The 15,564-nt window shown below is 50.0% G+C and overlaps 1 protein-coding gene across 10 annotated transcripts in view; it reads left to right on the top strand.

Moving 5' to 3' along the window:
* The first annotated feature begins 6,064 nt into the window (after positions 1-6,064).
* Cacna1e (calcium voltage-gated channel subunit alpha1 E) overlaps positions 6,065-15,564 on the top strand; it is a 367,641-nt gene continuing 358,141 nt past the window's right edge. For all 10 annotated transcript variants that reach the window (XM_048809891.1, XM_048809893.1, XM_015491735.2 and 7 more), the window contains exon 1: positions 6,065-6,346. In XM_048809891.1, the coding sequence (XP_048665848.1) occupies positions 6,120-6,346 (227 nt within the window). In that variant the 5' untranslated portion in view covers positions 6,065-6,119. The remainder of the gene's footprint in view (positions 6,347-15,564) is intronic.

Below are 15,564 nucleotides of genomic sequence, written 5' to 3'. Positions count from 1 at the left end.
CTTTTTTTTTCCAGTTCTGGGGATTGAACCCAGGGCCTTGCAGATGATAGACAAGTGTTCTTCCACTGAGCTACATCCCCAGTCCTAAAGTTTGTACTCTTAGTAACCATCCTATGGAAGAGGAAATGAAAGGCTATGTGATGTGCCTTTCAGGAACTGAGCTGGGGAGAGGGGAGCTGGGACTCCTATTCAGGGAATCAGGTCCATACTCCAGAATGCAGGCTCCTAAGCCTCCTCTTCCCCTTGCTCCCAATTTCTACCTAACTCAGAATCTCCAAGTTCTTCCCTGGAAACTGATTTTCACCACAGGCTTCTATAGTGCATTATTATCCTCACTATGCAGGTGAGAACACGGACCTGGAGAAGTGAGCGCCAAAGGTTGCTTGACCAGCAAGGGGCAGGTCTGTAACATGAACCCAGAGCTTCCGAGGCTACATTTCAGACTCCTTTCGCCCCTCCACAGGGGACACAAGTGGACTCAGCAAACACTCTAGATTTGAAGCAGAGTGTTTTCTTTGGGTGTTGATTTATATTCAAAATGCACCAGCCTGTCAAATTGCTGTTGGACATTAGCCCATCCTTGAAGAGTCACCATAACAACATAGACATACGGAGAGGAATGTCAGGTGGGCTAAAGCTGACGCCAGTCCAGGGTAGAATGGAGTGTTGCAGAGAGTGGGGGTGGGTCAAGGATCCCCCTACGGTTTGTTTTGATAAGTGCATTTCATGGTATAGACTGAAAGTGGTTGAGAGGGGCACTGTTCCAGGGGCTTTAACATCCCAATTCATCCAGGACAACACTTTTTAGCAACTTAGCTCAACCTCTCATGATGACATGGTGTTTATAGGACTGTGTTTCAAGATATGATTCCTAGGAAGGAGTGACTATTGAAAATTCAGATTTCTGCTGGGTGCAGGTATGGGAATACAGGTATATGCCTGGGGAGACTGAGGCTGGAGGATTGCAAGTTTCAAGGCCAACCTCAGAAATTTGCCAGACTATTTCATAATAAAAAATAAAAAGGGCTAGGGACATGGCTCAGCTGTAGACTGCCCCTGGGTTCAGTTGCCAGTATGGGGTGGGGGAAGTGGATTCCCGAGTCAACCCAAGATCCAAGACATAGAATCTCTGGAGAGAGGTCCAGAACCTGTATTTTAAACCAGTGATATAGACGATTATGGCGTAGTCTATGGATTGAGGACCATGGCCTCAGAGAAGCATGGCAAGTGAAAATAATGTCCAGATTTCACTCTTCTTTTTGTGGTCAGGTGGTAAGCTCATTTGGCAGGTAGATGAGGACAATGAGTAGGATCATTTCCTGCCATCTTTTTTGCTGGGCAGGAAACCCACTGAGTGTATCAGTTCTCTTCTCACGAGAATCACTTTTAGAAAGGAACTCAGCATCATATCTCAGTTGTGTCATTTCAGATCTTAAAATTGCTTTCCTCTGTGATTCTTAATTTCTAACAGTTGGGAATTGAGACCTCCTCTGTCAGGGGGAGCAAGCCAGGACAGCTCAGGGCCAGCTTGGGGACCCTTGTGAGTTGTCACCTTATAGTGCCCATCAGTCCCTTTCGCGCCCACTGTTTCCCTGCCCATGGTTCCCATGGATATGCACTGGAGATGACTCTCTCCTTGCAGAACTCAACATTTGCAGAGTGTGGAGACATTAAATTCCCCAAAGCACAGACTGCCTTGATTCCTGGAATGTGCACTGGGGAAGATGCACATGTTCTAGAAGAATTGGAAAGTGAGTGGTGGAAATTAGAGGGGTGGGGTTGGCATGGGCACGAGCCCAGGGAGAGCTGGATGAATGGCAGGGCTTGAGAGGCACAGATAAGCCATTACTTATGGTACATGGGCCATTACTTCTAAAGCATTCAAATCGATGAATAAAAATTAAGACTCTTGATAGGATATAAAGGGAAAGATGGTACAGAGGACATAATACTCCTTGTGGAAGAGGATCTTGGCTTGGATTCTGGAAGGGTTGGGGGAGATGAGTTCAGGGTAGGTAGGACTACCGTCACTGGCTCGGGGGTCTTTGACAGTGCAGGATGTTTGGCTGTGGATGGAGGCGGAAGACCCTTACCCTGCCACTTGTTGTGCCTTCACTAGCGAGGGAAGAGATTTTCTAGGACTTCTGGGTTACATGAAGGCCCCTTCCTCCTCAGGATCCCCATAATTTACAACCACACCCCCTGCCCATTAACCAAGCATGGAAATAAGGAGTAAAAAGACAGGAGGGTGGAGAGCAAGGGTAAGGTAGGAGAGGTGCCCTGGGAGCGCCCGTCTGCCCCTTGTCAAGCTGGTATCTCAGAGCAGCAGGGCCTGTTCTCCTATTGGGAGTGGGAGTGCCGGCCACAGGGCAGCACATAGGCTCTCGCTCTGTCCATCCCAGAGTCTGTTTTCTGGGTCTCTATTCCCTGTATATGCCCAGGGCTCTGTAGAACCGGCCTTCATGGACTCAGACTGAATGACAAAGCCCAAGAGATGCAGTTGAAAAACCAAACACACAAACCTTTAGGAGTAAGGATTTATCAGAACACAGCCACGCCCATTCCTTTACATATGCCTGGACTGCCACAGGGAGAGTCATTGCAACAGGGACTGTGTGGCCTGGGAAGCCTCAAAATGTTACTGTCTGGGCCTTTATAGGCAGAGTTTGTCCATCCCTGCTCCAGAGAGACCTGGACCAGCATTTAAATGCTCAGCCTTAAAGTGAAACATATCACTTCTACTCACAACTCAGACATGGGAGGCCAGGAAGTATATCCTACTATGTGTCCAGGGTAGGGGCATAATCAGAATATTTGGCAAATACCACTAATGACCACCTAAGCACCTTTTTATGTGTTGGGCTCAGTATTGGGTGCTAGACATAGACAGATACACAAGACAAATCTTTGATCTCAAGAAACAGAAGGAGTGCCAGAATTTGGAGGTTGGGAGGAGGAGGGCTAAGTATCGGGGCAATTCCAGTGCCCTGGAAGACGTAGACCATCTGGTCTGAACTGCTAGAGATGGCAGATATTCTCACGGCTTGATGACAGGCAGACCTGGGCACTGGCCGGCTTGGCAAGCGGCGGGGGTGACAGATTCCCCTGATGAACATTTATATCAATAATAGAAGGGTTGTTTAACAGGAATTCTTAAAGGAAAGATGAGATAATTTCATGTTTTGATATTCTTAAAATTGATTCCGTTGAAGCCCGAGCTCCGCCGTGCATATTATTGCTGCTGTAATTTTGGCAAAGATGTGATTCAAATTGGCAAAGTGTCTGTGCAGGGGAAATCCAGTAAGGAGAAAGAGTGGGAGGGTGGGCCAGGAAACAGAGATCAGGAGCCAGATCCTGGTGGCCTGGTGAGAGCTGGTGGCCCAGGAGCCTTTGCTGCAAAGGGCAGGAGCGGGAGGAGGCTGAAGACCACAGAGTCCAAGAATACTTGGAGTTGCTGGAGCTGCTAAAGCCTGGGGAGGAGTGGGAGCAGCCAGGGGAGGGGTGCGTGCATGTGTGTGGTGGGGGAGAGACATTTAAACATCGTAGGAATGAAGGATAAATTTAAAACCCATCAAGTGCAGTTGAGACAGAATGACAACGTGAGGAACATGAATCACTCTTTCTAGGGACCCACCCAACTCTTGGCAGGATTTAGAACATATTTTCTCCTTTATGTCTCCTTCCTATCAAGCTCAGTCTGGAGCTTTTTACCTTCCCATTCCCTGTTCCCTGGACCCAACCTTGGCAGCCTGGAGTCTAGTGCTGACCAGCCTGCTCAGGAGCTCAGTACCATGAGGACTTGGGGTATGCTGCTGCCAGGGTGGGGGTGACCAGTCCAGATGCTGGAAAAGGAGGAGACAAATGAAGAAGATGCCATTGGGACCCCTCTCCAGGGAAGTCAGGGTCTATTTAGTGGTCACATGAGGCTTTAGCACATATGCATTATCATTAGCCTTTCTTTTCTATAGTTACCTTAGTGTAGGGGTTGGGGGAGGGGGACTGGGAGAGACATCTATGGGTTCTGCTTCATGGGTAGAGGCAGCGGGTGATAAATGTACTGGGAAAAAATGATGAGCTCAGTCCCGAAGCCTGAGTTCTCTCCTAGTTCTGACCTCTATTGGCACCGTGACCCTGGGCAAGGCTCTCTACCTCTCTGAACCTCAGCTTCCTCATCTATAAAATGCCATGTTTAGGTCATTAAGATTCCTGACCATTTGATCTTCTTTGTTTTTGTGATTCCCATTGTGACTTTCAGCAGAAACCAGGGAAGGCAGGGGGCAGCTGTGGAGGGCAGCATTCTAGAAAGATGCATTCCCAGGAGCCCAGCACAGTCTCCGGCCTATAGTGGGGACTCACTGAGCATTGGACGGAATCGGATGCCAGGGCTCCTCTGAACACTTAGAGCACTTGGCACTTAGACCCAAGGAGATACATGTGTGCCACTTGGGGTCACTAGGGGTGTGGCTGGGAGTGTGAGGGGTGGGGAGCTGGAAATTCAGGATTGGGTCCTGCCTGGAAGGAAGACAGTAAGCAGATATCTTGAAAAATTGATAATCTGATGTCCTTTCAAACCAAAAGGACTGTCCCCAAGACCTCAGGCTTGAAATGGAAACTTTCTGGACCCCCTGGATTCCTTAAGTTTTCCTCTTTGCATGTGCTCTTCCTTTTGCCTACTATCTTCTCCCATTCCTCTCCTAGAAAGCTTGGTTAAACTCCTTTTCCTCCACAAAACCCTCCTGACCATGGCCCGATGGACAAGGTGCCCCTTTGATGAGCCCTGCTTGCCGTCAGGTCTACATATCAATATGCTTCCTGGTCATCCCAGGCAGACAGTGGGGACTAAGACCCGTTCATCTTGGTCTGTGCTGTGCCTGGCACATGGTAAGCTGTCAGTCAATGCCAATTAGATGAGAACCTCTTTCCAGAGGTGAATCGCATGGAAAGAAGAAGGCTGTGGGGGAGCCAGCAGGGACACCTGAGTCCACTCATGCTCTCTGGACCCTGAGGAGGATCCATGCATTAGGAAAAGAGGAAGGAACCTACATATAGTACTCAGTTCTCAAGAAGAGCCCACCTTGCTGCTGGCCCTGGTGGAGACAGGGAGCTGGTGGTCAGGCCAGCAGATGGTAGTAGGAGTACACAGAGGAGCTGGGATACTGGGAAGCAGGATCGAAAGATTCTATTGTTCAGATTGGGAGACAGTAGCCAAATGGCTGTCCACTGGAGACGATGGCCTTTGGAGGAATCCTCTCCTTATGGGAGCACTCTGAAACACTTACTACCATTGCACTTGTAGATGGGCCCCAATTTACGATGGATTTTTTTTTTTTTTGACTTTGTGATGGTGTGAAAGCTGTACGCATTCTGAGTTTTGATCTTTTTTTTTTTGAGTTTTGAGTTTTGATCTTTTCCTGGCTGTTCAGTGCCATCCTCTGTGATTCTGGGCAGCAGCGGAGCTGAGCCACAGTTCCCAGGCAACCACATGACCACCAGGGGTGACAACTGATAGTCTACCTTGTGCTATATTGATGTTTGGTATGTTAAGCATGGTAATTGTACTTTTGACTTTGAGATGTCCAACTTATGATGGGTTTGTTAGGAGATAGACCCAACAAAGGTGAATCTGGCCGTAAGTGGGGGAGCATCTGTAACTGTGTAACTGTGTTTCTTAATGTCAGCCTTCTGCACTAGACTGTGAAGTCCAGGGTAAGAACCAAGCCTGCTTTGCTTAAGCTCTGATACCCAGCAGCTGCTATCCGGACTGGTCCACAGTGGCTGCTCCTGGTTTCAATGTCATTTATGGAGCTCCTACTGTGTGCCAGGCTTGCCATATAGCACTAAGCAAGCCAGCAGGGGTTTCCTCAGAGGACAACGCCATTAACTTCTTTCTCTTCTCTATTTCCCTGTGCCCACGACCCTCCCCCACCTTCTCCTCCCCACCCCTTGTCTCTGCCCGCCCTTCCCCTGGCAGAGCAATGTTCTGTGATGGTGCCCGAGATGCGTGGACTGAGCCCAGGCCGAAGGCTGCCCGAGCCCGCCCTGTGCCCCACTGCGGGCNGGAGGCATGGAGGCCCCAGCAGTGCGCCCTGCTGGAGGCCGACGCCTCGGACGAGGTGGGCATGCTGCCCGCCTCCCCACGTGCCACCGTCGCAGGCTTCGACAACTTCTTCCCGGTGCAGGAGGGCGAGGGCCCGGGCTGGGAGGGCGGCTCCAGCCCCTTCCTGCCGGTGAGCCCCGAGGTCATGAAGCGGCGGCGCGGGGGCCTCATCGAGCAGCGCGACATCATCAAGGCCCACGAGGCGCACAAGATGCAGAGCACCCCGCAGGCCCGGCGCAAGGAGTGGGAGTGAGTACTGGGGGGTCGGGTGGAGGGCGGGGCCGGGGCAGACCAGGCGGGCAACAGGGCCGGGGATGGCCGCTCCCCAGGGCTGGCGCCCCCTGAATGCGGTCCCTGAGGTCATCTCCTGCCAGCTGTAGGCCTCAAGAACTTTACTCAGGTCTCCGCTGTCACATGGGGGCAAGCAAGCTCGTCTCCCACCCCCACCCCAGCTCACCCATTTTACTCAGATCCCAGGGAGGAGGAATTGCGGTCTGGTTCCTATTCTGGGCCTCCCTGTAAGACCTGCAGACTCCTTCAACTTGTGCATCATCCCTCTCATCTTTCCTTCAGGAACTGCAGCTCACCCTGCGCTTTCTGGTACCATGCTCCGGGGAATGATTGCATTTTGGGGCAAGTCTCCTGTGGATGGAAGAGATTGACCAAGATTTGTGGCCACCCATGGTTTTATCTCAGCTCTTTTTGTGTAGAGGAAAAGGGTTTCCGCCTTAGGTTGACTTTAATTCATACCCTCTGAGAATTTAGGTTTTTATTTTCGAGGAGTTGTAATTTAAACGAAGTTGGTATTTAATTCTCAATTGCTCCGGGTTATACTCCACTTAAGGACTTGTTCTCCCGCCCCTTGGCTGACAATTTATTGTGTATGTTTATGTGTCCTTCGGTCTGTGTGTCGTTCTCTCCTCTTGCCTTGGATTGTTGAATTGTTAGATATCATTAAATGAAAAGAGATGAGTCGCAGGTGCTTTTTAACAGAGGTCCTCCTGGTGGAATCTACCTGCTTGTTTTCCCTGGGGGTTGGGCATGGTGTGGATGGGGCTTGTGGATGGTGTGGATGGGGGTAGATGAGAGGCTGTTTCATGTGGATGTTCTGTTGTTAGTTCATTCATTCATTCCATGAGCCCTAATGCGTGTCAGGCTCCTGGGATTCAGAGAGGAGTTGAGGGCAGCCAGGATCTGGCAAATCTCTGGCATCATTAGACTTGAGAACCTCACATACAGCTCTCCTTCAGTGCTGGGAAACATTGTAAGTACCTTGCATGTCAATTCTCACCATAACAGTGGAGTTGTTGCAATTATTATCACATTTACCCAGTGAGGCACGGAGAAGTTAAGTGACTTTCTCACAGTCCAGTAATACCTGCATTGCTACTGAGACTTGATATTGGTTAGTGATTTGAGGCCTGGCAGTCTGGTTCTGGAGGTCACAATTCTAATGATGAGGGCACAGTGGCATTCATTCTAATTCCCACAGCCCTTGTCATCTCAACAACCCATTGAGGTATGAGAGACTTGGGACTGATTTTCAAGGTGACCTAATTGCTGGTATGACCTTGAGTAAGTCACTTCAGTGTGGCTTGGAAAATGAGTAGAAGTAGGAGGCCATTTGGGTACTTTGTAGCTCTGGAGTTGTTTTTTTCTTCATATTCAGAAGGACTGTCCTTTTCTGCTTCTCTGTTTTATGTTCCTAACAGGAACTGAACAACTGCCCAATGCCTGTTGTATGGCCTGGCCCATGAATCCCTACAACACTCAATGAAAAACCAGCTTCACCACGACTAGCAATGTGTGAATAACTGTCATGTCTCACTAGGGTCAACTTTTGCTAATTGGAGGATTGCAAGATCTAGTGCCAGCTGTCTCCCTGGGGAGGTAGTGGGGACAGTGGCAAGGTTGGAAACTGCTTTCACACAATCAGGTCCTTGAGGAGGTAAAACAGGGAAGACATACCTATGGCCTTGGGTGGTGTCAACCTGCAGGAATGTAGCAGTGAAGGAGGAGCCCACAAAGGAGGTGAGAAGGAGGGGTAGTGGGGGACTGGGAGCGTCTAGGGTCAAAGAAGTGAAAAGAAGACTGTGTTCGGAGGGAAGTCATTGTTGTGCGGGATGCTACTGAGAATTCAAATCAGATGAGGGTTTTGAAGCGATCATTGGTGATCATTGGGCCACAGAGAGATGACCTTAATGGGAGCAATTTCAGTAAGGTGGCGGGGTCAGAAGCCCAGTTGGAGTGGGCTAATGAGACAATGGAAAGAGATGGACGGTGGTGTTGCCTCACCCACCCCTGCTCCCCCGCGCTGCACCCTCATCCCTGGAGTTGACCTGGAGACCTCCATGATTGACACCGACATGGCTTTCCCCCGACCACCCAGATTCCCGCCTTTAGGACCCTGTAAGTCCTTCATCTGAGCCCCGCCTCCCCCAGTTCTCCAAACCCTAATATCCCTCCTTCTGGGACTTAGGTTCCACCATCAGAAAAGTACTCTAATGCCTCGCACTGCTCCGGACATTCCCTCCACTTTCTTGCTTTTACTGGAACTCTTCAAATCCAGGTTTTGTCCCAGTCAAATAAATGGCACTTGCCGTGGTGACATTGGTCTCACCCGTGCCAAATCCAACAGACAACTTCCCATGTCCATCTCCTCCCACCTGGTGGCAGCAGCAGCATGTGCTCACCCCCTCTTTGTCTGAAGTCCTTTTCCACCCGGCTGTCATGATGCGCTCTTGGTTCTCTTCCCACCCTGCCGATGCCCTTCAATCTCTTGCCAGTCCCCTCTGCCTTTCCCCAGTCCCTGACCATCGGGGGGCCTGGGCCTTTTCTCTTCTCTCCGCACCTACCTCCTAGTGAGCACACCCAGTCCCAGAGCTTTAATGACCTTCAATATGGATAACTCCCAATTTTGTATCTCCAACCCAGGCTCCTCCCCTGAATTACATACCACTTGTCTGTAGGCATCTCAGACTTCACTTGTCCAGTACCAGAATAATGATTGTCCCACGCTGTTTCCCTGTCACACACACAGGCAGGCATCCTTTGCCCTGGAGCATCCATTTCTGGAAAACAGGAACTTTGTCTTATCTCCAGGGTGTAGAGCGATGCCTGGAATATGTGGCTCACACTATTTCCTGAAGGAATGATGAAATCCACAGGGGGATCCATAGCCATTCCAGCCAGGCGCTTCTGGGGAGGAAGGTAGCAGAGTGAGTTCCTGGGATCAGCCGTGTGGTTGCGCAGGTTGCTGACTGCTCTGCATCCTCAGGGCTGCTCACCCTCGTCTCCTGCTTCCTGGTTTCTCCTCACTCTCATTGGCACGCAGTCGACTTTGCTGATGCACAAAGCCAACTGGAAACCACCCTGGGGTTTCCTACATTCCTTTGCCAATAGCTAGGTGAGCGAGTGTGGGAAGGGGAGGACTTGGGAGGGCAGGAGACCTCAGGGTAGGGTCTGTGTTTTCCCATGGAAAGTTCTTTAGGTGTTCCCTGAAGATGATTGCTTCAGTGGATATTCAGTGGATATTCAGCAGATATTCTTGTTCCCAAAGAATCTTTTGGAAGGTTTGCTCAGGCCTGGCATGTGGGTTATGAAGACCTCTTGATTAATAACAAGTGTTTCTCGTCTGCCAAGGTTTTTGACTTTAGCAAGTGAGTATGCAGCTGTGTTTTACTAACAAAGTACTTTAATCCCCTCCAGCTTACAAAGTGTTTTCATATTTACTATCTCACCTGGCCCGCAGGATGACACTATAGACTTGCGGTTATTATTCCTGAATTATAGAAAAGTGAGGCCCAAAGTTAGCTATGATGCTGGATCCAATGCCTGCCACTATTGATGGAGCCCTGGCTATGTGCTAGGCATTTCGTATGTATCATTTATACTAACGAAAATAATAGGTACTATTAGAAAGAACAGAAACATTTCATAAGGGACTATTATTACATATAGGTTTGGAAGAAAGGAAATTATGTGTAACTTTAAAGTCTGCGTAGGTTGGTATGACTTAGTCTATACAGAGGGAAGCGTATTTCCATAATCATAGTACTTATCACACTGTATTGTAATTGCCTGTTTATGTATCTGTGTGCCCCGCTAGACTGTAAGCAGAGGTCTGCCTGCTCTCCGTGGTGTCTCTATCCCTTAGCACAGTGCCCGGCACATAATAGACACTTTATAGATGTTTGCAAAATGAAAAAGAAAAACCCATAAAATGTTATTTTACACACTGGGAAACTTGGGCTTAATGAGGTTGAGTTTCCTGCTGGGTATCACAGAGGACCCACACCACGTCCTCTGACTCTAAAGCCTGTGCTTCTTCTAGGTAGGCATACTGTCCACTTTGGAGTCCCTAGTAGTGACCATCAAACACCCGGCACATGCTAGGAGCTCAGTTCATACTGAATTCTTACACTGCCCTTGGCAAACTGTGTGACTGTGGGCAGGTTGTCACCTCTGCATGTTTAGAGGGCAGGTGAGATTTCATGCCCATTCTGCAAGCTTGATGTAACTTTTAACCACATTTATTAGATGGATAGACTGGCTGGTGAGTCCCAGGGTGGTTCTGGGCTGCTTCTCTGCATACCTTCTCCCTGGCTGATGTCAGCCATGTCCACATCTTTGCAGATGACTCATAAATATAGATTTCCCAAGGACCCCTACTCTTGTGGCCAAATGCTTGCCTGGTATCTCTCACTGTCTGGCATCTAGGACTTGGCATGGCTAGAAGGGAACTCTTCCTCCTCTCCTGATGCAACTCAACCCCCGAATTTCTCTGTGTCTCAAAGAGATGGCACTACCATCTGTCCACTTGTCCCCGCCAAATACTCTCATTATCTTTTATTTCTCTTTTTCCCTCTGCCCTCACTTCTGGTCAGTTGGCAAGTGTGTCAACACCATCTCCCAGACATATCCCAAGTGCCAGTGCTTCTCCGTCCTCACTGCACCGGTCATCTCCAAGCTGCCAGCACTCAGACCATGACAGTGGCCTCCTAGCTGGTCTCTCCCCTTGCATCTTGTTTCCTTGGAATCAGGGACTGTGTCTGTTCACACAGCAGACAAGGTCTTTTAAAAAATACTCAGTTTTCCTTTGCACTCAGAATATGATCCGAACCCCTTTTCCTGGTTTATGAATGCCTCCCCATCCTCTGTGCCAGGCTCCTGGCCCCATCCCTGCCCCCCTCCCCCCCCCCGTAGGTTCCCTCCACTCCCACCCTCTGGCCTTCTTTCTGCCCTGGCTCTGTGCTCTGTCTGGAATGTTCTTTCTCTGGATCTTAACAGGGTGGGTTCATTCTTGTCATTTAGGCCTTAGGTACCTCCTAGAAAGGTTCCCTTCACACAGTCCAAGAGAGATACCTGGCACCTGTGGCCTGTCACCCTGTGCAGTGGCTGCCTCTCCTGACATGCGAGGAGTGAGTTCACTGCTTGGTCAACCGTGAAGCCCAGTGCTGAGAAACAAGCCTGACCCCTGGGCCCTCAGTCAGTGTTTGTGAACGAGTCAATGCTCCAGAAACTGTGGGCATTGTTATAATTAGGACCTGGAGGCTCACCTGGCTTCTCACAGCCCCCAGCCATGTTGTCAGGAATAGTCCAGGAAGCCCGGAACACTGGCGGCTCGAGGGTAGACCAAGGTCAGCCCTGGGTGTGGATCTCGTGGGCCGTAGAGCCTGGGTTGGTTAAGTGGCGGGTCGCGTGGGCACTGTCCTCCTCCAGGCTTCATGATCACCATGAAGCCACGTCTTATTTGACTTTGAGCAAAACATTCAATATTTTTGAGCCTCATTTTCCTCCTTTGCAAGATGACGGATGTGGACAGTGACCTTTTGGAATCGTGATGAAGGATGAACAGCATGTAAAGTACTTAAACAGAGTTTGGTGGTTGTCCCCGGATGTGTGGCTCCTGACTTTGGGAGCCCATCATTTTCGTAATTGTCTCCAGTGGGCGTTGGAGGATGGCTGGATCCCGGGTGCAGAGGCCGCGGTTGGGGTGGGATCTGCCACATGGGTCACAGCAGCCTATCCCAGGTTGAAGATGGAAACAAACAGCACCTGGCACAGGAGGCCATCGACACACACCAGCCGTCATTATCACAGAGAGCAGTCACCTCAGGGGCAGGAGAAGGAGTGGGGGTCTCAAGAGGCTGGGCAACAGCAGGTGCTTTAAGGAATCATTCCTGTGTTGCCAGGTGGTGTCCTGTGGTGACCAAGGCTTGGGGGATCCAGTTCTGAAACCCCACTTCTGTCTCGTGCTCTGCTGCTCTCCTGACTCAGGGCACCAGACTAGCTGGTCAAACCTCCAGCCAACACCCTTGTCAGCTTTTGTAGTATATTCAACATGGCCACAGGTTCTCTAAGGAAACAAATAACTCAGTCTTGAGACTTTCTAGCTGAATTTTAAAGGCCACTAGGTCAGTTTTTCTCTGGCCTCTTGAAAGGCAGCCAACCTCAATACAGATCTAAACAAGTGGAGAAATCCTTTCATGTGCTGCCACCTGCTGGCAAAATCAGGCATTACTTGGTTTAGTTCTTTTCTTGAAGACTACAATCTGCAGACGGGCTTTTGCCATAAGGGTACCTGGAAGAACTTATTTACTTAAATAGAAATGTTTAACTGAATGACCCAGTATTCAATTCTATTTAAATTTGCCTGTCTCGGGGGCAGAGTCTCCAGGTCACTAAATCCCTGCCATCCCCTCCTGCCCTACTTTGGGCTAATTCTGTCATTTGGATGAGAGGTTGCCTTGAAGACACCTGAGTTTCTAACCCCTGCAAAGCCCAACCCCCTTGCTCAAATATGGAGCCTTTCAGGCTCATAGGGTTGCAGCATAACCGGCTTGCAGAAGCCAGGACATATGCCAATGGAACACAGAAACCAGGAGCCTTCAATCCGCGGTGGTATCACTAGTCAGCAACACATTTGAGAACCAGGAGCCAAGAAGGGACCTGTAGCATATGCCCTGCTTTCTTGGAATTCTGAGCAGAAGAGGAAGGCACAGAGAATCCACAGAAGTAGGATCCCCTGGGATCTGACACAATTCCAGTGCCTCCTAGAGATTTGCTTTCAGATGGGCCCTCTGGAGGAACTTCGGCACACACCCTTGAATTTTCTTTACCTGTCCTTAAGGGATTGAAACAAGGGCCCGTTTCTAGGCCTGGTCTCTAGTGATTTTCCTTTGCCAACATTTCCCCCCTTCCAATCTTCCCCTCGAGAGCAGGCAGTGGGAATAAATTCAGTGTTGCTTGGGAGGAGTGTGGTCTCCTGCAGCGGAGGCCTTACTCTCTTCCTCCAGGGCTGGGCACTGAGGGCTCCTCTACAGACTGATCAGCCCCTGCTTGGAGCCTGGTGACTCTTGCTTCTCAGGATGCATGAGTACCCACCTTCTCTGAAGCCACCAGATGCCCTGGGGGATAGAAGTGTTTTCCAGAGCACAGTGCCAGGAGCCAGGATTTCATGGGCTTTGTTGTGGCAGTTTTTCCCTTCAAGGTCCAGGCTTGGAATCAGGAGGGAGGGGAGAAGAGGTGGTGACTGAAGCCTGCCCAGCTGTCCTGTCCACATCTGTGCTTCTTTTTCAGTCTTGTCCCAACTTTGATAGGGCAGGTGAGCCCGTGGCTCTTTCCCCAGGCTGCCTCTGCTCTGCCAGCATTGGCCTTGCCTGGGTGTTTTAGGAACACATACCTTCTGTATGGGTCAAGCTTCTACCCCCAGCCGTCACTTTGGGGGAAAAAAAGGAAAAGTGGCGCCCTCTAGTGCCGATAGAGGCAAATTTCCTCTTTTTTCCTCTTATTTTTTTCTGTTCTTTTATGGTGCCCTCCAGTGGTATTTTTGTGTATTGCGGCCACAGTCTCGAAGCTTTTCACAGAATTCCGTAGTATTGCTGGGAGGGGCGGGCGCACCCTAGAGGTCACTCATCAAATGACAGGTAAAGACAGCTAGAGGAGGAGAAGTTCTGGCAGCAAGAGGAGTGCCCAGCCCAGGGATTTCCATCTTAGTCCAAAGCCCTTTGCTCACCGCCCCAGTCCAGCTTTCCATCCTGAAGTAGCTCACATGGGTGCACAGCTGCACGCATCAAGAGAAAAGAGGAGGACATTTTGCTTTTGCTTGCAACAGGATGGATGAAGACACATACTCAGTGCTGAGCAGGGGAACATGATTGAAGGCATTTGCTCTGGCTTTTTTGACTGAAAAAACTTGAAATTGCTGAAATCATACACATAGGCTTAGGGTGGATGCCTACAGTATTCCAGGCACCGTGCTGGACAGGACCTTTAATAATATCCTCTCCCGCTATTCTTCAGCTCATGTTCAGGTGAGAAAGCCGAGGCCCAGAGGAAGAAGTACTAGCCATGCAGGGGCAGCGCCACCTCTCAGCCCAGGCCACCGCTTCTCAGGATGCTCCTCAGCGCCCCCACTTCCTCCTCCTTCACTTTGGCCCCTTTCAATATCTTTCTCTTTCTCCTTTCTCTGCAAAACCCAAAGTGGGGAAGGGGTGCCTCCCTTCCTTCCTCCTGTCTTGTCTGGGACTCCTGGGGACCCTCGGCAGCAGTGCTGACATCCCATCCCCAGTTGAGGTGTCCTTGCTCTTTACCTTAATTAAGATGCCACCTTCTTACCTAGTGACTTAGCTAACAGGGCCTCCATCCCCTCCCGGGTTCATAAAGGCAACAGGGAGAAGTTCCTGTTCTTAGCCTGGGTGGCCACTCCATTGTTCTGGGGACAGTGCTCATTGGGGGTGAGGGCAGCTTGGCCTGGCATTCCTGCCTGGGGTGCTGGGGTCAAGTCCCATTTTTTCCTCTTCCCCTGGCCTCAGCCCTCTCAGGCTGCCGTCCACTGGGCTTCTTACCCCTTCTGTTTGTGTGGGAGCTGGGAGAGCTCGTCCTTCCTTGCCTGCTCCCCGCCCTTCCTCTTTTCTGTCATGAGAATATATCACACATGGAAGTCTGCATTTTGCTTTTATTCTTTCACTTTAAATAATTAACAACATATGGTCAGCACCTTTTCTTGGTAGTTTCTAGAAAGACGTGTGTAATTTATGTCTCTTTAAGGCTACATAGTATTCCCAAGTGTGGTGGGACCCCAGTTTATTCACACAGCCCCCTCTTTGTAGGAAATTTCTGCATTGTACCATTATGACGCACATTTCTGTTCTTGTGGGATCAAGTCCTAGAAGCAGGTCTGTGGAGGGGACCCTCCCACACCGTGACCTTGCTCCCCCAAGGACTGATACTTCTCCCCAAGCCCCCTCCTCTGCATCTCAGCCTCCAATTGAAATGTGAACTTTTGCAGTCTGTTATCTCTCTGGCCCCACTGGAGAGGCCGAATGAATTAATAATAGGCCAGCAGGAAACAGAGAGATAGAGTCGTTAATTGCCAGCCAGTATGCCTAACCTCTCGGGGCCAGTAATTAGCATGCTGACAGCTTCGGTTTCATCCAGAGCCAGAGCGATGCTTTGGGGATACT

The sequence above is a fragment of the Marmota marmota genome, unplaced genomic scaffold (genome assembly GCF_001458135.2).
Source record: "Marmota marmota marmota unplaced genomic scaffold, marMar, whole genome shotgun sequence".
Lineage (NCBI taxonomy): Eukaryota > Metazoa > Chordata > Mammalia > Rodentia > Sciuridae > Marmota > Marmota marmota.
Note: the sequence above shows the minus strand (reverse complement) of the source record. Positions and strands in the feature narration are given on the sequence as shown.